We start from the raw sequence: 26,514 nt of genomic DNA on the forward strand, positions 1-26,514 counted from the left end.
CATTTGAAGTTCGACAGTCACATTGACATGGGCTCCACCAAAACCGACATAGTTCTGGCACTCACCTATTTTGGCTATGTGTACTGCTTTATTTTGTTTTAAATTGGATGCTGTACAGTGGAAACAACGTGATAACAAGAATCACATATAGACCCACAAAGTCGGGCAAAACAATTCAGTGTTATTACCTGGATGTCATCTAATGGTGCTACAATGAGATTCAGTCAGCCTATGCAGAAAATGACACATGCATCACCTCAAATTAATTCTATAGAAGGATTGTCGATTATCGATAGATCATCGACCCTGTTAATAGGGATCTCACCTATCCATGATATCCATGACATCTCAAAACCTATCCATGATATTGATTCTGCAAAATATCTTTTATCGGGGCAGGCAATTAAGAACCATCATTCTCAATACACACTACATTTTCGTGTTTAAAAAACTCGATGGTGCATCGTCAACATTCTGGCTATGCAATTGTACCCTTTAAGTGTTAAATTCGTTCAGAAAGCACGACGCCATGCAAGAACCTCACATGTGCCTCCTCGTGGGTCTGAGGCCAGACACTCCGGAGTATGAACGAACATTGATTTATCTCAAGTACTGATAGTGTGCACGAGAAACGTCTAATTTCAATATGCCAGCTTTCATGTGAAAGAACGCAAATATCCTCTCAGTATTACACAAAGCCAACTCGAATCAACAAAAGGGGATATTCAGTGGAGCCATGGCCACTAGTGACTTAATACAGTGTCTGTGTGAATGTTCACTCAATGTGTAAAAGAAACATCTTGCAAACACCTAGTCAGCGAAGAAAGTTATTGAGTTACATGAAGCTTCTCCAGGCACTGTCAAAAAAATTTCACAAATGATTTCTTGCGTAAAAGGGAGAATTTCAATCCCATCGGGTGGAAATAATTAATAAAGTAATAAAGTAATCGAAAATGTCAAACATTACTCATGGCCTTGTCGGCAGTGTGGATCGATGGTCCTACATGCACAGCAGCACACCCAAGAAGAAGGTTCCTCCTAGGAGAACTGTTTTACAATGCCCAAGTCCGAGAAGTTATGTGGTTTAAATGCCAATAACGTCACTGTAAAAACACAAAGAGGAAAGAAGATAACCAAGTCAGATGTGAGAAAGTGTCTGAGTAAACAAGATAAATATACACTACATATGCCCGCTAAACGTTCCTATGAAAGAAAAAAGATAGTGATTTTCCAAGTAGACGAGCAGTGGGTGCAGATCTATGCAACCTCTCTTTTATACAATGTAGGGTACAAGTTCTTGTTGACGCGCATTGACGTGTTTTTTTTCAAAATATGCTTTTGTCATACCCTTGAAAGACTCAAGAAAAAGAGAAAAAGAAGCTAATGCCATTGTCATGAAGTGGCACAACAAAACAATTAAGAAAAATATGTTCAGATATTTTACGAAGAACAGCACATTGACCTAAAGTACCTACCAGTATTAGACAATTTGATGCATTCCTTCATTCCTGGTACGATGACAAGGGCCGGAGATATAGGAGAAGAAGAGGTATTATAAACTCACCATCGATGCAGGGTCTGCAATCAGTAAAACCAAATACGTTTTCAAAAAAGAATACTTGCCAAATTGACCCAAAGATGTGTTCATGGTCACTGGATGTCTCAATACGCAACGATGTTTAAACAGTTTCTGATCATAGAAGCAAAAGGTTGGAAGGTATTTTCTACGAAGAAGAACTTAAAAAACTGTGAAGGATGACGATGCATTGTACCTCGTGGGGACAGTGCTTTGCAAAAGAAAGCGTAAAAGGCATGTGGAACATTTTGTGAAATGGCCTAGATATGACGTCTCATTTAATTTTTTGATCGAGGACTTGAAACGTTCATACATGCGCCTCACATACATGATGAGTAATGCCTTGTTTGATGCTTTCTATTTAACGAAATACACTGTCAAAATACTTCTTTGGTACTGGACAGTTTATTTGGAAGATTGTTGTGGATGCGGCATCAAAAAGAAGAAGACAATGACTAGACGCGTCACATCTTTCACAGGGGAAAAGATCTCCTAATATATTTGACTGAACATCATGGATTTCGTCAACGAACATTCCTGTGGATGCACCAAGGCATTGCTTTAACTCGAGATAAATATCGACAAGGGTACACTACACTAGCCAGTAAATATCACTTCGATTTGATACAAGACGATTAGTTCAGGCAGGCATTGACGGAGACTGTATTTATTTTGATTTATATGGAATACAACAACATTATGGAAATTGAAAGCGACAGAAATGTATTGACCGATTTCTAGCTGGGATGAACACGAGTCAACTGCATTGTATTCTGTTGACTAATCCATATACGAGAAACGTATTCTTCAGTGTTCATATGCTGGAGACCAACTGCCTAAGTTGAGTCTGTCGGAGTGTCCCAAAGCATTCATATCAAACACATGTGACAGTAGCAGAGGTGAAACGCATCTGGTCGCATTCCATCTGAAAAAAACACTTATCACGATGAATACTTTCACTCATACGGTAGTCCACCCAGTTACGTGGAATTTAAGAGGTTGCTCGAAAGAAACATTGATACGTGGATCTACAATCATTGTATACTTTAAGCACCATATTCAACAGTGATCAATACGTACTGTTATACTTGCTTTCCAGATGTTGGGGCACCACGTGTACTCCGTAGTTGACTCTTTCATGCACGATAAAACATTTATTTGAACAGCTATATCAAGAACTCCACGGAACTCAATCTATCTCTTTACGACAAATATTTTTTCTATACAATTTTTCTAGGTGATTTATATATAACTCACGTCCTATATATGTAACTATCAGTTTTATATTTTTTTTCTCAGATAATAAGCGACTCCGATTCTGGTATGGAAAGAAAGATTGAATAATTGAAGGGAAAATAACAAAATATTTGCATGCAAATAATATTTTTATTATGACTTTTCTCTCTTATATGTGCCTCGGTTTTTAATATTTTTTTAAATCTTATTTTGTACAACATCACGTTAAAAATTATTTTAACCTTGAAATATTTGCATGCAGACATTATTCTAATATTACCTGTATTTTTACTCTATGTAGCTACAATAATGTAGTTCGTTGTGTAACAAAAACAGCGTTAGTGGTCTAAACGCCGTGTATATATTGCAGTGAATGCACAGAGCGCCCTCTACTGTTCAATTAAAAAAATAGTTACAGTTCCTACTATAGTTCATGTGTATAAATCGGATATGACGTTTCCCTATTAAACAAATAATTTATTCGCGCAAATTCACCCCAAAATACGATTTATGAAGTCACGGTGATGCCCTCCAAAAATAAAACAAAGAAATGACTAAAATGCTTTTACAGCGACAAAAGACCCACAGCTAAATAGATATGTATGAGTAGTGTACACTTACATTGTTTAATATAGTTACTCGCGATGCAAACAGCAACGACGTGACCTAGTTTTATATTGTCAGAGTACTTACATCGTCCAACAGGTCAGCAAGTCACCATAAACAAGCCGTAAAAGCAATGCATGCATTGTGATGTTAAAACCAACGATGATTTACGTGGCATTTGGTAACCCCCACAGCTCTTATATTTCTTGACATATATTACTTCTGTATTTTTGAGGGTTGTAAAAGTAAATATGAGACAAGATATGTGTTCCATGGAGCAAGGACGCTCTTGGACGTTGACTAATTGCATATTAATTGCCTAAATTGCATAATAATTAACAATTCTTTCATTGCTAATTCAAGAAACAACATTCCAATAAGACTTGGTACTTGTTTGTCTGCGGTCAATTCTAAATACCTAATTCGTTAATTTCGCAGTCAAGCATACAAATTACCTATTTTGTATAATATAATCATAATCGTCACAATTCAATAATACTTGGTAGTATTAGAGTCAGACAGATGGACTGTGTAGTGTTTTGAGTTCTGTCTATAAATATTTACTCAAAGCCTAAATTGGTTTTGCAAACGTTTGCGTTGCCAAGTAGTTGATATAAATTTACGAGACCTGACCGATAGGTATGTCAAAATAAGGCGTGTCTAAATACGCATTCAGCGGGTAAAGTAGGACAAAATGGCGCATACCAACTGGCCTGTATTTGAGCACGATGGCTGTTATTTTGCCGACAGCGTCCATGACATGGATGCAGTGAAAGAGAGACGAATCGACCGATGGGATATTCGAGATGATGACATCATCATACAAACGTTTCCCAAATCAGGCACGCTATGGATGTTGCACGCCGTGTCACAGATGTACGACAACCTCAATTGGAAGCTGAAACCAGTAGACCGAGTTGCACGGCCCGGGGTTTGGTTTGAGAAAACAGACTCAGTCCCAGGTTTATATGGCAGTATGGTGAGGGCAGTGAAGAGCACATTTCATGAAATGCAGTCACCTCGTTTGATGATTTGTCACGTACCCGCGCAGTTTTTCCATACATCGTGGAGGAACGGCAACAGAAAATGCAAAATAATCCATGTAACAAGAAATCCCAAAGATGTATGTGTGTCATCCTTCAAGTTTTTCAAAACGCTTCAATTCGTCAAGATGCATCTGACCTGGGAGGAGTGGGTCAAGGCATTCGTTGAAGGACAGGTATTGTTCGGACCATGGTTGGATAACGTCTGGGGATGGAATCAGTTTGGCTTGGAAGACAACGTATTACACGTGACATTTGAAGATATGAAACGAGATTTGAAGTCTGTATTGGTTAAAGTGGCCGATTTTCTTGAACGTCCTCTCTCTGATGATATGTTTGACCACGTGGTGTCTCAATGTAGGTTAGATGCGATGAGGGCTTCACATGCGGATGTACAAAAAATGGCTGTTCGGGATGAAGGAACATGGCACGAAAACACGAAGTATCTACGCAAAGGCGAGGTCGGTGACTGGAAAAATCATTTCACCGTGGCACAAAACGAATATTTTGACAAGAATATTACAGCAGAAGCAAAGAAGCGTGGACTAAAATTGCAATATGAGTGATATACGACATCTTGGCTTATTGCACTGAATGTTTGCAATCTCTTGTTAAAGGTACAATGACAGTTTTATAACATTAACACTAATTTACTACTATGCTTTTGCTGAGCGATTATTCTAGATTTATTAAGAAAATCAATGTCACATCTAACTCGTCCGATTGTGTTTAGGGCAGAGATTATAAACACATATTACAGGAACTTGATATTACCAAACGCTTCAGCGTGGTATTAAGAGTTTGTTTTCAGGGGTGGGTGATACCAAGGTGGGAAATGGATGCACATATGGGGTTAATTCCGTGAATTGCAATATAGAGGGTTCAGGCTGAAATACAATATATAGTGTTTTCATATTTCGTCTGATATTTCTGTGGTATTCTGCTGCTGTAAGTAATGCACGATTTGTTCCGAAATTCAGTATATTGTATGTATTCCAGGGTTATTCGTTTTTTGCTGAAAACACCCCTATTTTTTAGTGGCAGAGTTTGAATAGTCTCACTCCCACTGGGAAATCTGCATTGTTGCTTGAATGTGAGTTAATTAAACACATTTTCCAGACCGGCGAAAGAGTATGCAACAGCCAATTTTAACAGCCTGTCACGTGATTTTAGTCTGAATGTCAACATGAAGAGGCTAGTCCATTTTACGCAGGAGTAATTGGGAGTAGAATATGTGAGGGATAGTATCAACAGAGATGTGTATAGTGAAAAGTAATATCTATCCTTCATTTACATCTCTGAGCATTTCTGTTTTAGTATATTGGTTTGAAAATGTTGAACTTGCATGATTTGCAATGTGTTTTTTTAATGGGACTCCCCTATTGATCGAATCCCGGGTTTGAACGAGAACGGCACACCACGTGATTCGTTTGAATACAATGCTGATGGCAAACATGCCGTGTTACTGCGGTACTCCACTGACGGGATGACTTACTGCATGCATGGATGTACTAAGAATTCTTAGTACATCCATGCTGCATGCTACAACTTCGCTTGTGATGTTGCTTGTTAGCGGCATGGATTACATGAATCTTGATTACCAGTCAAATGTTGCTCATTTGACGTTGGTAATCTTTATTTGGAACTGAGTAACTTCCTGGTACTTCGTACTATGATAAAAATCAGTCAACATACATCAAGTTCTCTCAATCGTAGTATTCCATGTGATGTACACCTAATATGCCAAAAATGTTGCTGAACGATTTGAACTGAATAAAAATAGCAGACGAAAATTTGTTTACAAAATAAAAATACTTCGGTTGCCAATGAAAACCGGTAAAAAACAAGCAATATGTTTTCGGCTGTTATCATGGAAGGGACATGAACGTGAAGCTAACGTCTGTTTATAACTAAAACCGGGCACCTTATACGAGGTTTGCAAAATAACATGGCAGTCATTAGAAGTCACTTTATTTTATTGTTAGGACGTATTCAGCCGTTAAATGTATAATTTCCAATCGTTTTGCGATAGTATTTTCTAGATTGGAAGCAGCATTTACATTTTATTCAAAGTTCAAAGCTGCGTTGGGATTCCGTTGACAGTGGTAACAATGTCGGCGCCGGTGATCTCTTACCAGTGCGCAACGTAGCCAAAATAAAAGGCATGATCATTTGGGCACTGCTATTACAAGACTTTGGCTGTTGCCATGGTAGCGGTGGGTCAGGATTGTTTTTCCAATTAGTGATGGTACGACCTGCCTGTCAAGTATGAACCGTGACAAAATCAGCCAAGCCAAAAAAAAAATCACAGAAGAGTTAAAAAGCCATTCCTGCTGAACAGTTACTCTAACTTCGGGGTCAACTTTCTCATTAATGAAAAAAGATATCAAAAATTCAAATAGTAACTTTTTGCCCACACTCCAGCCGAGTACAATGAGCTATGTCTGAGGTGTTGTATCACAGGAAGTTGGACAAACTTGTGTATTTTAATAAATTATTGAATAATAAAATGTTATATAACTTTTCTTTTACCCCCCTCCCCTTCCTGGTATCTATTTCAAGTATTTTTGTCAGGTTCAAATCGTTCACCAGCATTTTTGGCATGTTAGATGTACATCACATAGAATACTAGGATTGGGAGAACTTAATGTTTGTTGACCACCTGGAATCTGAGTTTTATAAATCTTGAAGGGCTCTCGGAAGATCCACCCGCTGCCTGGACCCGCAGTAAAATCTCCGATTAATATGGAGCCGCAACCATCAACATCGATATACCATGAGGTTTCTGCTGGCGACGTTGCGGCGTTACTCAGTTCCAAATAAAGATTACCAACGCCAAATTAGCAAAATTTAACCGGTAACCAAGACTCAGTCTATCCACGACAAGCAAGCAACATCACAAACGAGGTTGTAGTGTGCAGCTCACGAGTCAGCGACGACCGATTTCAACGAAAGTCATTCCGTCAGTGGAGTACCGCAGTTGCACGGCATGTTTGCCAATGTACAGATCTGTGGAGGAACTTTCAACTTCAACATCAACCGTGTATCGTAGTCGCCCAGTTTAAATTCTGGTTCTGTCGTGGTCCCAACTAAAGGGCGACAGTCGTCGTGTTGCGTCCTGTTCGATATGGGACTCACAGCGACGTATACAACGCGTGTAAAATACATTGTTTATTTACATGAAATTCGAACACGCGCTGTGCTACGACCACCGCGCTTAAACATCCACGAGTTATTTATTCGGACAATGACGTCTGATTATTTTATTTTCACACGTACAGCGACACGCGTTCTACACTGACAAGCGTTGCTAGGTCGCAGCACTGTCTTGGAGCATATTAATGGGCAATTGGGTTCCCCGATCTAAATTTCTATCCCGGTTTGTTGCACGTTCTTTTTTTAATATGAAATAATCAAATATGGGACATGTGTATAATAACAGAACCCCACACCCTCCCCGTGGCTTCGCTCGTGAAAGTACGGCAGCAGGATACACCGCATCACTCGTGAAAATAACTTCCATACGCAATGAAAGCCACGGGGAGGGTATCTGTCATAATACTTCATTATCACTGAAAACATTTTTCCCCTGAAATAAATTCCAGTGAATATGCCATTTCCCTCATACTATATTGAGACACAGCGCAGTGAAAATTAGATTCACATGTAATGCTTGAAAACATGTCAGCAAAAATAAATTAAGTGAAATTCTACGTGACTTCATAATAGTTGGAAATGAACACATTACACCCGACCCTACCACTCCATATACAATGTAAACTACACCCCAAAACATCCTTTCACCCACAGTTACTACCGTGTTTCACCAGTGTATTCTATTTGACGTCAGGAGAAATTGAAATAAACAAATTAATTATAATTTCAGCCTCTAGTTGACCACTGATTAAATAAACTACCTCGTCTTTATGTCAACTTGCAGTTATTCGTTGCCTACATCAGTGACTTCAAAATATATGTTTCAATCCCAGGAATTTCACTCGCTGTTAATTGCATGGGAGTGGCAGTCTTTAATGAATTTCTATTGTCATGTCAATTTCTTGCGATTACTCGAACATTAAGCTGTAACCACATACCGCCTAGGTGCTGTAATTAAATCCTGGTGTAAGCACCATATGAACTATGAACAATGCATGTGAAGCCAGCTGTGGGGTATATTCAATCCTATAGATTTCTCATTGTTTGGTAACTATTTGCTGCAAATGCAACAAAAATCAATATAAAAAATATTACCCACACAGTATTCTACAGGTTACTTGTTGTATTTAGTAGTGGCAACTTTTCAAGGCTTTAAAAAACGAGACACATCCCTGGTAATCACGTGATCGTGCAAACGACTGCAGCCGATCGCATGTTTACTCTGTCACGCCTTGGAGACAGGACTTTTAAGATAGAGAGTTTGTAACATTTGTAAGGGAGAGAGAAGGTGAGAAGCAGAGAAATAGACGAATAAAGCTGGACTATCTGACATGAACTAATGTGTATTTCTTTGGGATGAGTCTGGTATCTCTACACGTAAGTGAAAACAGTCAAGTGTGACCAAGTTCCTCAAACACAAAGCCAGTGTTCATAAGACTAGCCTCAAAGTGTTCAAAAATTAATAATATTGAGCAATGCAAAAATCCATGTTTAAGCACCGTGTTTAACTATGGCTACCAGGACAGCTGATTTTAATACCCCCTAAGTTAGTATGACTATGTCAAAACGATGACATTTTGGTTGGAAAATTTGCACAAACAAAGAAACAATGAATTAAATATGAACTATTACTTCAAATTATATACAAACTGTCCATAATTATTTATAATTATGAGTTTTTGTTGATTTGTGCAAAAAATATTAGCAAAATGCAAGAGAATATTGGTTTTATTTTTTGCGGGTACCACCATAGTAGCAAATACCAAAATAGTGCCTTAACACAAAATAGTTTTTAGTGGGAGGTCATTTGAACAAACGCGAGTTTATATAATTTTGAATATTATCGGTATTTATATATATATATTTTTTTGATAAATGAAACAGTTCAAAATACCATGGTCATGTCTGACACTAGTCAACAATACTGAGCACGCATTTCTCTTTAGGAACCCCAGTTGTAAAATCTAACTCTAATGTTACCATAGCGACATCAAGTTCGCAAATTCAGTTCACACGTCGGTGCTCTATTGTGTAGAATTAACAAATTGTATGTTTAGGGCAGAGAATATAAACTCATATTACATATATTGATAAATAGATTGTTTTCTTATTGTATTTAGTAGTGACAACTTTGCAAGGCTTTAAACCACGAGACACGTCCCTGGTAATCACGTGATCGTGCAAACGAGTGCAGCAATTGGCTGATCGTATGTTTACTCTGTCACGCCTTAGACTACCCATGTAACTATAAAGGGTTTATAGTTCCATGGACTACCGCAACTGAACTACTTGAAATGAACGAATGTGTATTCCTTTGGGACGAGTCTGGTCCCTCTACACGTAAGTAATAACAGTTACGTGAGACTAAGTTCCCCAAACACAAAGCCAGTGTTCATAAGACTAGCCTCAAAGTGTTCGAAAATTAATAATATTGAGCTATGAAAAAATCTATGGTTGAGTTATAGTTTGACAGTCACATTGACATTAGCTCTACCAAAACAGACATAGTTCTGTCACTCACCTATTTTGGCTCATGTGTACTGCTTTATTTTGTTTTAAACTGGATGCTGTGCAGTGGAGAACATATAAAACGTGATAACAAGTGAGGTCATATCATATCATTATGGATTCAAGAATGAAACACCAATTTACCTCTCTCATATACAGACCCACACAGTCGGGCAAAACAATTTTGTCAAAAGATATTTGAACAATTCCACAGTGTCATTACCCGGATGTCATCTAATGGTGCTACAATGTGTTTCAGTCAGCCTATGCAGAAAATGACCCCTCAAATTAATTCTATAGAAGGATTATCGATTATCGATAGATTATCGATCCTGCTAATAGGAATCTCACCTATCCATGATATCCATGACATCTCAAAATCTATCCATGATATTGATTCTGCAAAATATCTTTCATCGGGGCAGGCAATATAAAAGCATCACTCTCAATACACACTACATTTTTGTGTTTAAAAAACCTGATGGTGCATCGTCAACATTCTGGCTATGCAAATGTAAGGTAGAGATGCAGGTTCGTGGGCACTTGGGAGTGATTTTTTTTTGCTTTTTATTATCCAATTCCTAACTTTCGAGTTGTTAGTTTTCTACGGAATTCCGCTAGAGGGCGCATTCAAAATACCCGTATGACGAGTCTGAGTGGGGTTGTTTTTATTGAAGTTCTGTATTCTTACATGCGTAAATCAATAGATTGGAAAAGCAAAAAAGTTCCAGAACTCCGCAAATTTCTTCAGGATCGTGGTATAACTTGCAGCAATGTTCGTAAAGCTAAACTTTTTGAACTTGTTGAGTTAGCAAACGAGTTAAATGTTCGCCAAAAGTCAAACAATCGTCGTCGTACTGTAAAACACAGTGAGTCGACGATAACTCTGGTAGATCCGTGTAACGTTAAAACTTGTCAAAAAAACCTTCATACTTTGCCTTTGTTTGAAATAGCTGATATGTTCGCATATTTGTTGCATCGAAGTCACTGGACAACAGCCAGACTGAAAGAATATCGACTTGATAATGGTTATTTACTTCCTGTAAAGCTTCATCATGTGCAGAATACAGAATTTATTTTCATTATGGCAGAGTGTATACGGCAATGATCCATGAAGAAAATCCTTACAAGCCATGGTTTATTATTAAATCAAACTCTAAAATAGTTTCTGGTGTTTGTAACTGTGTAGTGTAAGTTTGATTTAATATGATTCACCAGGCGATCAGCAGATGCAGTTATCATAAATGGACACATGTTTTTTTTCCTTCCGTAGTCATTTTAACTTCAACTTCGAAACAAAAGCCATCATAAGGATTCTGAACAAGAAGATCAATCGGCAACGAGCGAATTATTCATCAAATCCGGCTCAATGTTTTCGTTTGCGCTCATCTCGGGAAGTCTTTGTTTTTCAATCGATGTATAACTGCGGTTGAAAGACGGCTGTCTCCAGTTATTTAACTAACAAAATACTGGCGCGGGATGGAAAATGCCGTGAACAAACCCAGGAATATAGTTTGGCGTCCACTCAGGTTCCCGACGACGCATTCGTATCCACTGGCGTTGAGTATATTGCTTACAGCAGACGCCGCTCAAATTTCAACCCCACCACGAACGTTGAACGGACTGTCATCCGGGTACTTTTAGAACGCCCTCTATTGAATTTCGTGAGAAAAATAGTAACTCGGAAATTAGGAATTGATTATATACTGTTAAAATTTTGTAGAACTGTGAATAGTGGAACATACTTATACAAACGAATTTATAATATAGATAACAGGTGCAAATATTCTCTCTTTTGAATGCTTAGCAAGATTTAGCAAGGCTGTACGTAAATAATAAAAAAGAAACATGGTGGAAAAAAGAAATGACGGGAACTTCATATTATGCACTATATTTAACTTTTAACGAAACGATAATACATTTAAATTTGGAACTGTTACAGCCATTTTAAGTGTTAAATTCGTTCAGAAAGCATGACGCCATGCGAGAACCTCACAGGTACCTCATTGTGGATTTGAGGCCAGACACTCCAGAGTATGTACGCATTGACCGAACATTGTTTTATCTCAAATACTGATAGTGTGCACGAGAAACGTCTAAAAGAGACAGTCTTCCATCGTCAACCATTTCAATAAGCCAGCCTTCATGTGAAAGTATGCGAATATCCTCTCAGTATTACACAAAGCCAACTGGAATCAACAAAAGTGGATATTCAATGGAACTAGTGACTTAATACAGTGTCTGTGTGAAAGTTATTCAGTTACATGAAGCTTATCCAGGCACTGTCAACAACAACAAACTCTCATCAATGATTTCTTGCGCAAAAGGAAGAATTTCAACCCCATTAGGTGGAAAGAATTTGTTAAAGTAATCAAAAATGTCAAACATTACTCATGGCTTTGTCGGCAGTGCGGAACGATTGTCTTACATGCACAGCAGCACACCCAAGGAGAAGGCTCCTCAGAGGCACAGCCCACGCCCATTCATCTCTGATACATTGGGTGGCATATGATATAGAACGTCATCGCACCACCCCTTTCTCACTTCCTCTCGGTACAGGCGGTCGTGATAGATCCCTGTTGTTCCACTTTGCTTCTGTTTATCGATTGTATCCACTGTCTCTGCACCTGTGAAATAACCCTGGCCGTAAACAATGATGATGGACGTCATCCTAGGAGAACTGTTTTACAATGCCCAAGTCCGAGAGGTTATGGGGTTTAAATGCCCCTGACGTCACTATAAAAACACAAAGAGGAGAGAAGATAACCAAGTCAGATGTGAGGAAGTGTCTGAGTAGACAAGACATATATACCCTACATATACCCGCTTGGCATTCCTTTAAAAGAAAAAGGATAGTGATTTTCCAAGTAGACGAGCAGTAGAGGCAGATCTATGCAACCTCTCTTTGATACAATGTAGGGTACAAGTTCTTGTTGACGTGCATTGACGTTTTTCTTCTCAAAATATGCTTTTGTCATACCTTTGAAAGACAAGAGAGACGACTCATGAAAAAGAAAAAAAAGAAGCTAATGCCATTGTCATGAAGAGGCACAACAAAACAATCAAGAAAAATATGTTCAGATATTTTCCGAAGAACAGCACATTGACCTACTAGTACCTGCCATTATTAGACATTATTATACATCTGTCACCGTAACGCCATAAGTTACAGCGTGCCGTAATTTTGCGGTATTTTACGGGGTATTTTCATACTATCAAATTTGGAAATGCGAATTCCAAATATGGAATAATTACGCGCGTAAGCGTCCTCTATTAATAAAAACAAACATGGCTGCCACCAGGATTTGACCGGACTCCGTACAAAGAAGTTCGCTGATTCTGTTCTAAATTTCTTGGATTTCGGCATTTCCATGATGTATCCTTGAAGGGAAAAGATGTATAATAATAAGGTTATTACGAAGATACCTCAAAGTATGCACTCAGACAGTACGCTGTCGCATCGACCTCCGCTGCGCGTCGGTCGATACTGCCGCTGTACTGTCTTCATGCATACTTTGAGGTATCTTCGTAATAACTTTATAATATGATGCATTCCATCATTCCTGGTACGATGATAAGGACCGGAGATATAGGAGAAGAAGAAGAGGTATTATAAACTCACCATCGATGCAGGGTCTGGAATCAGTAAAACCAAATACATTTTCATATAAGAATACTTGCCAAATTGACCCAAAGATGTGTTCATTGTCACTGGATGTCTCAATACGCAACCAAGTTTACACGATTTCTGATTACAATAGCAAAAGTTTGGAAGGTATTTTCTACTAAGAAGAACTATGAAGGATGACGATGTATTGTACCTCGCGGAGATAGTGCTTTGCAAAAGAGAGCATGAAAGGCATGTATAATATTTTGTGAAATGGCCTAGGTATGACGTCTGATTTAATTTTTGGATCGAGGACTTGAAACGTTTATACACGCGCCTCACAGACACGACGAGTAATGCCTTGATTGATGCTTTCTCAGACAACACATTGACAAAATACACTGTTAAAATACTAACTTGGTACTGGACAATTAATTTAGAAGACCCTCTCAAACAGGTTGTGGATGCGGCATCAAAGAGAAGAAGACAATGACTAGACGCGTCACATCTTCCAAAGAGGAAAAGATCTCCTAATATATTTGACTGAACATCATGGATTTCGTCAACGAACATTCCTGTGAATGCACCAAAGCATTGCCTTAACTCGAGATGAATATCCACAAGGGTACACTACACTAGCCAGTAAATATCACTTCGATTTGATACAAGACGATTAGTTCAGACAGGCATTGACGGAGACTATATTCATTTTGATTTATATGGAATACAACAACATTATGGAAATTGAAAGCGACAGAAATGTATTGACCGATTTCTAGCTGCGATGAACACGAGTCAACTGGATTGGATTTTGTTGCTTAATCCATATACGAGAAATGTGTTCATATGCTGGAGACCAACTGCCTAAGTTGAGACTGTCAGAGAATCTCAAAGCATTCTTATCAAACAGATGACAGTAGCAGAGGTGAAACGCATCTGGTCGCATTCCATCTGAAAAAACACTTATCACGGTGAATACTTTTGCTCATACGAGAGTCCACCCAGTTATGTGGAATTTAAGAAATTTCTCGAAAGACACATTGATACATCTACAATTATTGTATACTTTAAGCAACGTATTCAACAGTGGCCAATACGTTCTGTCAGATGTTGGGGCACCACACGTACTCCGTAGTTGACTCTTTCATGCACGATATACATTTATGTGAACAGATATATCAAGAACTCCACGGAACTCAATCTATCTCTTTATGACAAATATTTTTTCTATACAATTTTACTAGGTGATTTATATATAACTCACATCTTATTTATGTAACCATCAATTTTATATTCTTTTGTCAGATAATAAGCGACTGTGATTCTGGTGTGAAAAGAAAGAATTAATAAAAAGTATAGACTACTTCACTCATTGGAAGACAAAATAACACATTATTTGCATGCAAATAATATTTTTATTATGACTATTCTCTCTTATATGTGCCTCGGTTTTATAATATTTTTTTAAATTTTATTTTGTACACCATCACGCCAAAAATTATTTTAACCTCGAAATATTTGCATGCAAGCATTATTCTAACATTACCTGTATTTTTACTTACGTGTATTTTATGACGTTTCCCTATTAAACAAATAATTTATTCATGCAAATTCCCCCCAAAATACGATTTATCACTTCACGGTAATGCCATCCAAAAAATACAAAAAAAATGTTCATTTGCCATGCCTAGGAATTTAACAGAGATGCAAGTAAATGTAATTAGAGAAGGGAATTGAAAGGAGGGCACCTTTGTGTCTGGCTGGATGGTAATTAGGTGGTGATGAATGGTCTATTTTGGAGTATTTAAAGTGTGTAATATTTGGGTCCAGTGCCGCTATCATGTAAGCATGAAAAGGCCGCCAAGCGAGTTTTAGCACCGCCGATCCCATAAATATCCACACAATGTAATAATAAATATTCAGCGGGCTTCACTATTTTTTTCTGGTATTGAACCACTACTACTGTGAGTAACACCTTGCTACAGCTGTGAATAACAATTATACTGTTATGTCGATTATTCTAGATTTATTTAAAATATCAATGTCACATCTAACTCATCAGATTGTGTTTATAATTATAGTGACTATAATGTATGATAACCTCCATCGATGTCGACAATTATTAAAAATACTATAATGCGCTTTAGGTTAATTCCTTTTCTGCTAGAGCGAGGTCACAAATAGTTTTTAGTGTGAGGTCTTTTGAACAAACGCGATTTTATATAATTTGGAATATTATCGATATATTTGTTTTTTTTTTTTTTATAAATGAAACAGTTCAAAATAGCATGGTCATGCCTGACACTAGTCAAACATACTGAGCACGCATTCCTCATCAGTTCCCCGAACACAAAGCCAGTGTTCATAATCCTAACACCAAAGTGTTCAAAAATTAATAATATTGAGCAATGAAAAAATCCATGGTTGAGCACCGTTAAAACTATGGCTGCCAGGACGGCTGGTTTTAATACCTTCCTAAGTTAGTATGAATGTGTCAAAAAGATGACAATTTGATCGGACAAGATGCACAAAAAAAAAGAAAAGATAAATTAAACATGAAAAATTACTTCAAATTATATACAAACTGTCCATAATTATTTAGAATTTTTAGTTTTATTGATTTGTGCAAAAAAATATTATCAAAATGCGAAGTAACATCGGTTTTAACTTTTGAGGGTACCAAAATACCAAAATACTGCCTTAACATAAATGCACTCCAGGTTAATTCCGATAGGTCATTTCAAAATACGACGTGTTTGAATACGCATTCAGCGGGTGAAGTAGATCGAAATGGCGCATACCAACTGGCCTGTATTTGAGCACGATGGGTGTTATTTTATAGACAGATTTCATGACATAGATGCAGTGAAAGAGAGACGAATCGACCGATGGGACATTCGAGATGATGACGTCATCATACAAACGTTTCCCAAATCAGGCACGCTATGGATGTTGCACGCTGTGTCACAGATGTACGACAACCTCAATTGGAAGCTGAAACCAGTAGACCGAGTTGCACGGCCCGGGGTTTGGTTTGAGAAAACAGACTCAGTCCCAGGTTTATATGGCAGTATGGTGAAGGCAGTGAAGAGTACATTTCATGAAATGCAGTCACCTCGTTTGATGATTTGTCACGTACCCCAGCAGTTTTTCCATACATCATGGAGGAAAGGCAACAGAAAATGCAAAATAATCCATGTAACACGAAATCCTAAAGATGTATGTGTGTCATCCTTCAAGTTTTTTCAATCGCTTCAATTCATCGAGATGCATCTGACCTGGGAGGAGTGGGTCAAGGCATTCGTTGAAGGACAGGTGCCCTTCGGACCATGGTTGGATAACGTCTGGGGATGGAATCAGTTTGGCTTGGAAGACAACGTATTACACGTGACATTTGAAGATATGAAACGAGATTTGAAGTCTGTATTGGTTAAAGTGGCCGATTTTCTTGAGCGTCCTCTCTCTGATGATATGTTGGACCACGTGGTGTCTCAATGCAGCTTAGATGCCATGAGGGCTTCACAGACCGATGTACAAACACTAGCTATTCGGGATGAAGGAACATCGCGCGAAAATATGAAGTTTCTGCGTAAAGGCGAGGTTGGTGACTGGAAATATCATTTCACTGTGGCACAAAACGAATATTTTGACAAGAAAATTACAGCAGAAGCAAATAAGCTTGGACTACAATTGCAATATGAGTGATATGCGACGTCTTGGCATATTGCACAAGATGTTTTTAATCCGTTTATAAAGGTATAATGACAGTTTTATAAGATTAACACTAATTTACTATTATGCTGTTGCTGAGCGATTCATAAAAAATATATTTGGAAATATATCACCATATTGATAGGAAATCAGGTACACTTTGCGTTTCAACGATATGGGCGTATGTCCTACCTAAGAGAAAATACATGTTGTTACTTCCAATGTTATTTATGATATTCCATAGGAACTACGTAATACGTTCATCTCCTGCAGCTGTTAGTGAATAACAGGTAACATAGGGAATGGAGAGGAGGGCACCTTGGTGTCCGGCTGGATGGTCTATTTGGGAGTATTTAAAGTGTGTAATATTTGGGTCCAGTACCTCTATCATGTAAGCATGAAAGGCCGCCTAGCAAGTTTTAGCACCCCTCGTGGTTTATATTGAAATTAGAACCATAAATATCCACACAATGTAATACTAAATATTCAGTGGGCTTCACTATTTTTTTTAATTGCTGCAGCTGTATATAACAATTATACTTTCATGTCGATTGTTCTAGATTTATTTAAATAATCAATGTTACATCTAACATCTGATTGTGTTTATGACTATAATGTATGATAACCGCCATCGATGTCGAAAATTATTTCTTAGATTATATAACACTTTTCCGGAAATAGAAGATATGTACGAAGTGATGTTGTACGTATCGATTTATCAAATCTCGGCGCGAGCTAGAAAAGCACTATTTTGTTTGGAAAAAAACATTATGAGGTTGGGGGGACTGCAGCCTGATCTTGCATGCAAAGTATTTGACTGTAAAATATTGCCTATTTAAAAAATCTATTGTTGAGTTATAGTTTGACAGTCACATTGACATTAGCTCTACCAAAACAGACATAGTTCTGTCACTCACCTATTTTGGCTCATGTGTACTGCTTTATTTTGTTTTAAACTGGATGCTGTGCAGTGGAGAACATATAAAACGTGATAACAAGTGAGGTCATATCATATCATTATGGATTCAAGAATGAAACACCAATTTACCTCTCTCATATACAGACCCACACAGTCGGGCAAAACAATTTTGTCAAAAGATATTTGAACAATTCCACAGTGTCATTACCCGGATGTCATCTAATGGTGCTACAATGTGTTTCAGTCAGCCTATGCAGAAAATGACCCCTCAAATTAATTCTATAGAAGGATTATCGATTATCGATAGATTATCGATCCTGCTAATAGGAATCTCACCTATCCATGATATCCATGACATCTCAAAATCTATCCATGATATTGATTCTGCAAAATATCTTTCATCGGGGCAGGCAATATAAAAGCATCACTCTCAATACACACTACATTTTTGTGTTTAAAAAACCTGATGGTGCATCGTCAACATTCTGGCTATGCAAATGTAAGGTAGAGATGCAGGTTCGTGGGCACTTGGGAGTGATTTTTTTTTGCTTTTTATTATCCAATTCCTAACTTTCGAGTTGTTAGTTTTCTACGGAATTCCGCTAGAGGGCGCATTCAAAATACCCGTATGACGAGCCTGAGTGGGGTTGTTTTTATTGAAGTTCTGTATTCTTACATGCGTAAATCAATAGATTGGAAAAGCAAAAAAGTTCCAGAACTCCGCAAATTTCTTCAGGATCGTGGTATAACTTGCAGCAATGTTCGTAAAGCTAAACTTTTTGAACTTGTTGAGTTAGCAAACGAGTTAAATGTTCGCCAAAAGTCAAACAATCGTCGTCGTACTGTAAAACACAGTGAGTCGACGATAACTCTAGTAGATCCGTGTAACGTTAAAACTTGTCAAGAAAACCTTCATACTTTGCCTTTGTTTGAAATAGCTGATATGTTCGCATATTTGTTGCATCGAAGTGACTGGACAACAGCCAGACTGAAAGAATATCGACTTGATAATGGTTATTTACTTCCTGTAAAGCTTCATCATGTGCAGAATACAGAATTTATTTTCATTATGGCAGAGTGTATACGGCAATGATCCATGAAGAAAATCCTTACAAGCCATGGTTTATTATTAAATCAAACTCTAAAATAGTTTCTGGTGTTTGTAACTGTGTAGTGTAAGTTTGATTTAATATGATTCACCAGGCGATCAGCAGATGCAGTTATCATAAATGGACACATGTTTTTTTTCCTTCCGTAGTCATTTTAACTTCAACTTCGAAACAAAAGCCATCATAAGGATTCTGAACAAGAAGATCAATCGGCAACGAGCGAATTATTCATCAAATCCGGCTCAATGTTTTCGTTTGCGCTCATCTCGGGAAGTCTTTGTTTTTCAATCGATGTATAACTGCGGTTGAAAGACGGCTGTCTCCAGTTATTTAACTAACAAAATACTGGCGCGGGATGGAAAATGCCGTGAACAAACCCAGGAATATAGTTTGGCGTCCACTCAGGTTCCCGACGACGCATTCGTATCCACTGGCGTTGAGTATATTGCTTACAGCAGACGCCGCTCAAATTTCAACCCCACCACGAACGTTGAACGGACTGTCATCCGGGTACTTTGAGAACGCCCTCTATTGAATTTCGTGAGAAAAATAGTAACTCGGAAATTAGGAATTGATTATATACTGTTAAAATTTTGTAGAACTGTGAATAGTGGAACATACTTATACAAACGAATTTATAATATAGATAACAGGTGCAAATATTCTCTCTTTTGAATGCTTAGCAAGATTTAGCAAGGCTGTACGTAAATAATAAAAAAGAAACATGGTGGAAAAAAGAAATGACGGGAACTTCATATTATGCACTATATTTAACTTTTAACGAAACGATAATACATTTAAATTTGGAACTGTTACAGCCATTTTAAGTGTTAAATTCGTTCAGAAAGCATGACGCCATGCGAGAACCTCACAGGTACCTCATTGTGGATTTGAGGCCAGACACTCCGGAGTATGTACGCATTGACCGAACATTGTTTTATCTCAAATACTGATAGTGTGCACGAGAAACGTCTAAAAGAGACAGTCTTCCATCGTCAACCATTTCAATAAGCCAGCCTTCATGTGAAAGTATGCGAATATCCTCTCAGTATTACACAAAGCCAACTGGAATCAACAAAAGTGGATATTCAATGGAATTAGTGACTTAATACAGTGTCTGTGTGAAAGTTATTGAGTTACATGAAGCTTATCCAGGCACTGTCAACAACAACAAACTCTCATCAATGATTTCTTGCGCAAAAGGAAGAATTTCAACCCCATTAGGTGGAAAGAATTTGTTAAAGTAATCAAAAATGTCAAACATTACTCATGGCTTTGTCGGCAGTGCGGAACGATTGTCTTACATGCACAGCAGCACACCCAAGGAGAAGGCTCCTCAGAGGCAAAGCCCACGTCCATTCATCTCTGATACATTGGGTGGCATATGATATAGAACGTCATCGCACCACCCCTTTCTCACTTCCTCTCGGTACAGGCTGTCGTGATAGATCCCTGTTGTTCCACTTTGCTTCTGTTTATCGATTGTATCCACTGTCTCTGCACCTGTGAAATAACCCTGGCCGTAAACAATGATGATGAACGTCATCCTAGGAGAACTGTTTTACAATGCCCAAGTCCGAGAGGTTATGGGGTTTAAATGCCCCTGACGTCACTATTTTAAACACAAAGAGGAGAGAAGATAACCAAGTCAGATGTGAGGAAGTGTCTGAGTAGACAAGACATATATACCCTACATATACCCGCTTGGCATTCCTTTAAAAGAAAAAGGATAGTGATTTTCCAAGTAGACGAGCAGTAGAGGCAGATCTATGCAACCTCTCTTTGATACAATGTAGGGTACAAGTTCTTGTTGACGTGCATTGACGTTTTTCTTCTCAAAATATGCTTTTGTCATACCTTTGAAAGACAAGAGAGACGACTCATGAAAAAGAAAAAAAAGAAGCTAATGCCATTGTCATGAAGAGGCACAACAAAACAATCAAGAAAAATATGTTCAGATATTTTCCGAAGAACAGCACATTGACCTACTAGTACCTGCCAGTATTAGACATTATTATACATCTGTCACCGTAACGCCATAAGTTACAGCGTGCCGTAATTTTGCGGTATTTTACGGGGTATTTTCATACTACCAAATTTGGAAATGCGAATTCCAAATATGGAATAATTACGCGCGTAAGCGTCCTCTATTAATAAAAACAAACATGGCTGCCACCAGGATTTGACCGGACTCCGTACAAAGAAGTTCGCTGATTCTGTTCTAAATGTCTTGGATTTCGGCATTTCCATGATGTATCCTTGAAGGGAAAAGGTGTATAATAATAAGGTTATTACGAAGATACCTCAAAGTATGCACTCAGACAGTACGCTGTCGCATCGACCTCCGCTGCGCGTCGGTCGATACTGCCGCTGTACTGTCTTCATGCATACTTTGAGGTATCTTCGTAATAACTTTATAATATGATGCATTCCATCATTCCTGGTACGATGATAAGGACCGGAGATATAGGAGAAGAAGAAGAGGTATTATAAACTCACCATCGATGCAGGGTCTGGAATCAGTAAAACCAAATACATTTTCATATAAGAATACTTGCCAAATTGACCCAAAGATGTGTTCATTGTCACTGGATGTCTCAATACGCAACCAAGTTTACACGATTTCTGATTACAATAGCAAAAGTTTGGAAGGTATTTTCTACTAAGAAGAACTATGAAGGATGACGATGTATTGTACCTCGCGGAGATAGTGCTTTGCAAAAGAGAGCATGAAAGGCATGTATAATATTTTGTGAAATGGCCTAGGTATGACGTCTGATTTAATTTTTGGATCGAGGACTTGAAACGTTTATACACGCGCCTCACAGACACGACGAGTAATGCCTTGATTGATGCTTTCTCAGACAACACATTGACAAAATACACTGTTAAAATACTAACTTGGTACTGGACAATTAATTTAGAAGACCCTCTCAAACAGGTTGTGGATGCGGCATCAAAGAGAAGAAGACAATGACTAGACGCGTCACATCTTCCAAAGAGGAAAAGATCTCCTAATATATTTGACTGAACATCATGGATTTCGTCAACGAACATTCCTGTGATAGCACCAAGGCATTGCCTTAACTCGAGATGAATATCCACAAGGGTACACTACACTAGCCAGTAAATATCACTTCGATTTGATACAAGACGATTAGTTCAGACAGGCATTGACGGAGACTATATTCATTTTGATTTATATGGAATACAACAACATTATGGAAATTGAAAGCGACAGAAATGTATTGACCGATTTCTAGCTGCGATGAACACGAGTCAACTGGATTGGATTTTGTTGCTTAATCCATATACGAGAAATGTGTTCATATGCTGGAGACCAACTGCCTAAGTTGAGACTGTCAAAGAATCTCAAAGCATTCTTATCAAACAGATGACAGTAGCAGAGGTGAAACGCATCTGGTCGCATTCCATCTGAAAAAACACTTATCACGGTGAATACTTTTGCTCATACGAGAGTCCACCCAGTTATGTGGAATTTAAGAAATTTCTCGAAAGACACATTGATACATCTACAATTATTGTATACTTTAAGCAACGTATTCAACAGTGGCCAATACGTTCTGTCAGATGTTGGGCACCACACGTACTCCGTAGTTGACTCTTTCATGCACGATATACATTTATGTGAACAGATATATCAAGAACTCCACGGAACTCAATCTATCTCTTTATGACAAATATTTTTTCTATACAATTTTACTAGGTGATTTATATATAACTCACATCTTATTTATGTAACCATCAATTTTATATTCTTTTGTCAGATAATAAGCGACTGTGATTCTGGTGTGAAAAGAAAGAATTAATAAAAAGTATAGACTACTTCACTCATTGGAAGACAAAATAACACATTATTTGCATGCAAATAATATTTTTATTATGACTATTCTCTCTTATATGTGCCTCGGTTTTATAATATTTTTTTAAATTTTATTTTGTACACCATCACGCCAAAAATTATTTTAACCTCGAAATATTTGCATGCAAGCATTATTCTAATATTACATGTATTTTTTACTTACGTGTATTTTATGACGTTTCCCTATTAAACAAATAATTTATTCACGCAAATTCCCCCCAAAATACGATTTATCACTTCACGGTAATGCCATCCAAAAAATACAAAAAAATGTTCATTTGCCATGCCTAGGAATTTAACAGAGATGCAAGTAAATGTAATTAGAGAAGGGAATTGAAAGGAGGGCACCTTGGTGTCTGGCTGGATGGTAATTAGGTGGTGATGAATGGTCTATTTGGGAGTATTTAAAGTGTGTAATATTTGGGTCCAGTGCCGCTATCATGTAAGCATGAAAAGGCCGCCAAGCGAGTTTTAGCACCGCTGATCCCATAAATATCCACACAATGTAATAATAAATATTCAGCGGGCTTCACTATTTTTTTCTGGTATTGAACCACTACTACTGTGAGTAACACCTTGCTACAGCTGTGAATAACAATTATACTGTTATGTCGATTATTCTAGATTTATTTAAAATATCAATGTCACATCTAACTCATCAGATTGTGTTTATAATTATAGTGACTATAATGTATGATAACTTCCATCGATGTCGACAATTATTAAAAATACTATAATGCGCTTTAGGTTAATTCCTTTTCTGCTAGAGCGAGGTCACAAATAGTTTTTAGTGTGAGGTCTTTTGAACAAACGCGATTTTATATAATTTGGAATATTATCGATATATTTTTTTTTTTTTTTTTTTTATAAATGAAACAGTTCAAAATAGCATGGTCATGCCTGACACTAGTCAAACACACTGAGCACGCATTCCTCATCAGTTCCCCGAACACAAAGCCAGTGTTCATAATCCTAACACCAAAGTGTTCAAAAATTAATAATATTGAGCAATGAAAAAATCCATGGTTGAGCACCGTTAAAACTATGGCTGCCAGGACGGCTGGTTTTAATACCTTCCTAAGTTAGTATGAATGTGTCAAAAAGATGACAATTTGATCGGACAAGATGCACAAAAAAAAGAAAAGATAAATTAAACATGAAAAATTACTTCAAATTATATACAAACTGTCCATAATTATTTAGAATTTTTAGTTTTATTGATTTGTGCAAAAAAATATTATCAAAATGCGAAATAACATCGGTTTTAACTTTTGAGGGTACCAAAATACCAAAATACTGCCTTAACATAAATGCACTCCAGGTTAATTCCGATAGGTCATTTCAAAATACGACGTGTTTGAATACGCATTCAGCGGGTGAAGTAGATCGAAATGGCGCATACCAACTGGCCTGTATTTGAGCACGATGGGTGTTATTTTATAGACAGATTTCATGACATAGATGCAGTGAAAGAGAGACGAATCGACCGATGGGACATTCGAGATGATGACGTCATCATACAAACGTTTCCCAAATCAGGCACGCTATGGATGTTGCACGCTGTGTCACAGATGTACGACAACCTCAATTGGAAGCTGAAACCAGTAGACCGAGTTGCACGGCCCGGGGTTTGGTTTGAGAAAACAGACTCAGTCCCAGGTTTATATGGCAGTATGGTGAAGGCAGTGAAGAGTACATTTCATGAAATGCAGTCACCTCGTTTGATGATTTGTCACGTACCCCAGCAGTTTTTCCATACATCATGGAGGAAAGGCAACAGAAAATGCAAAATAATCCATGTAACACGAAATCCTAAAGATGTATGTGTGTCATCCTTCAAGTTTTTTCAATCGCTTCAATTCATCGAGATGCATCTGACCTGGGAGGAGTGGGTCAAGGCATTCGTTGAAGGACAGGTGCCCTTCGGACCATGGTTGGATAACGTCTGGGGATGGAATCAGTTTGGCTTGGAAGACAACGTATTACACGTGACATTTGAAGATATGAAACGAGATTTGAAGTCTGTATTGGTTAAAGTGGCCGATTTTCTTGAGCGTCCTCTCTCTGATGATATGTTGGACCACGTGGTGTCTCAATGCAGCTTAGATGCCATGAGGGCTTCACAGACCGATGTACAAACACTAGCTATTCGGGATGAAGGAACATCGCGCGAAAATATGAAGTTTCTGCGTAAAGGCGAGGTTGGTGACTGGAAATATCATTTCACTGTGGCACAAAACGAATATTTTGACAAGAAAATTACAGCAGAAGCAAATAAGCTTGGACTACAATTGCAATATGAGTGATATGCGACGTCTTGGCATATTGCACAAGATGTTTTTAATCCGTTTATAAAGGTATAATGACAGTTTTATAAGATTAACACTAATTTACTATTATGCTGTTGCTGAGCGATTCATAAAAAATATATTTGGAAATATATCACCATATTGATAGGAAATCAGGTACACTTTGCGTTTCAACGATATGGGCGTATGTCCTACCTAAGAGAAAATACATGTTGTTACTTCCAATGTTATTTATGATATTCCATAGGAACTACGTAATACGTTCATCTCCTGCAGCTGTTAGTGAATAACAGGTAACATAGGGAATGGAGAGGAGGGCACCTTGGTGTCCGGCTGGATGGTCTATTTGGGAGTATTTAAAGTGTGTAATATTTGGGTCCAGTACCTCTATCATGTAAGCATGAAAGGCCGCCTAGCAAGTTTTAGCACCCCTCGTGGTTTATATTGAAATTAGAACCATAAATATCCACACAATGTAATACTAAATATTCAGTGGGCTTCACTATTTTTTTTAATTGCTGCAGCTGTATATAACAATTATACTTTCATGTCGATTGTTCTAGATTTATTTAAATAATCAATGTTACATCTAACATCTGATTGTGTTTATGACTATAATGTATGATAACCGCCATCGATGTCGAAAATTATTTCTTAGATTATATAACACTTTTCCGGAAATAGAAGATATGTACGAAGTGATGTTGTACGTATCGATTTATCAAATCTCGGCGCGAGCTAGAAAAGCACTATTTTGTTTGGAAAAAAACATTATGAGGTTGGGGGGACTGCAGCCTGATCTTGCATGCAAAGTATTTGACTGTAAAATATTGCCTATTTAAAAAATCTAT

The 26,514-nt window shown here is 37.7% G+C and overlaps 3 protein-coding genes across 3 annotated transcripts; all 3 read left to right on the forward strand.

The window, feature by feature from the left end:
* Positions 1–4,346: 4,346 nt before the first annotated feature.
* LOC100371342 (sulfotransferase 1 family member D1-like) lies at positions 4,347–5,374 on the forward strand. Its single transcript, XM_085497569.1, has one exon. It carries the CDS (start codon positions 4,395–4,397, stop codon positions 5,025–5,027), a length of 633 nt encoding a protein of 210 aa, XP_085353695.1. The 5' UTR covers positions 4,347–4,394; the 3' UTR covers positions 5,028–5,374.
* Positions 5,375–16,492: 11,118 nt separating this feature from the next.
* Positions 16,493–18,138, forward strand: LOC146747502 (sulfotransferase 1 family member D1-like). The gene has a single exon (XM_085497570.1). The coding sequence runs from the start codon at positions 16,523–16,525 to the stop codon at positions 17,435–17,437; it is 915 nt and encodes a 304-aa protein (XP_085353696.1). The 5' UTR covers positions 16,493–16,522; the 3' UTR covers positions 17,438–18,138.
* Positions 18,139–24,745: 6,607 nt separating this feature from the next.
* On the forward strand, positions 24,746–25,660 carry LOC146747503 (sulfotransferase 1 family member D1-like). Its single transcript, XM_085497310.1, has one exon. It carries the CDS (start codon positions 24,746–24,748, stop codon positions 25,658–25,660), a length of 915 nt encoding a protein of 304 aa, XP_085353436.1.
* The last annotated feature ends 854 nt before the right edge of the window (positions 25,661–26,514 follow it).

The sequence above is a fragment of the Saccoglossus kowalevskii genome, chromosome 3, assembly GCF_978046115.1.
Source record: "Saccoglossus kowalevskii chromosome 3, keSacKowa6.1, whole genome shotgun sequence".
In the NCBI taxonomy this organism is placed as follows: Eukaryota; Metazoa; Hemichordata; class Enteropneusta; family Harrimaniidae; genus Saccoglossus; species Saccoglossus kowalevskii.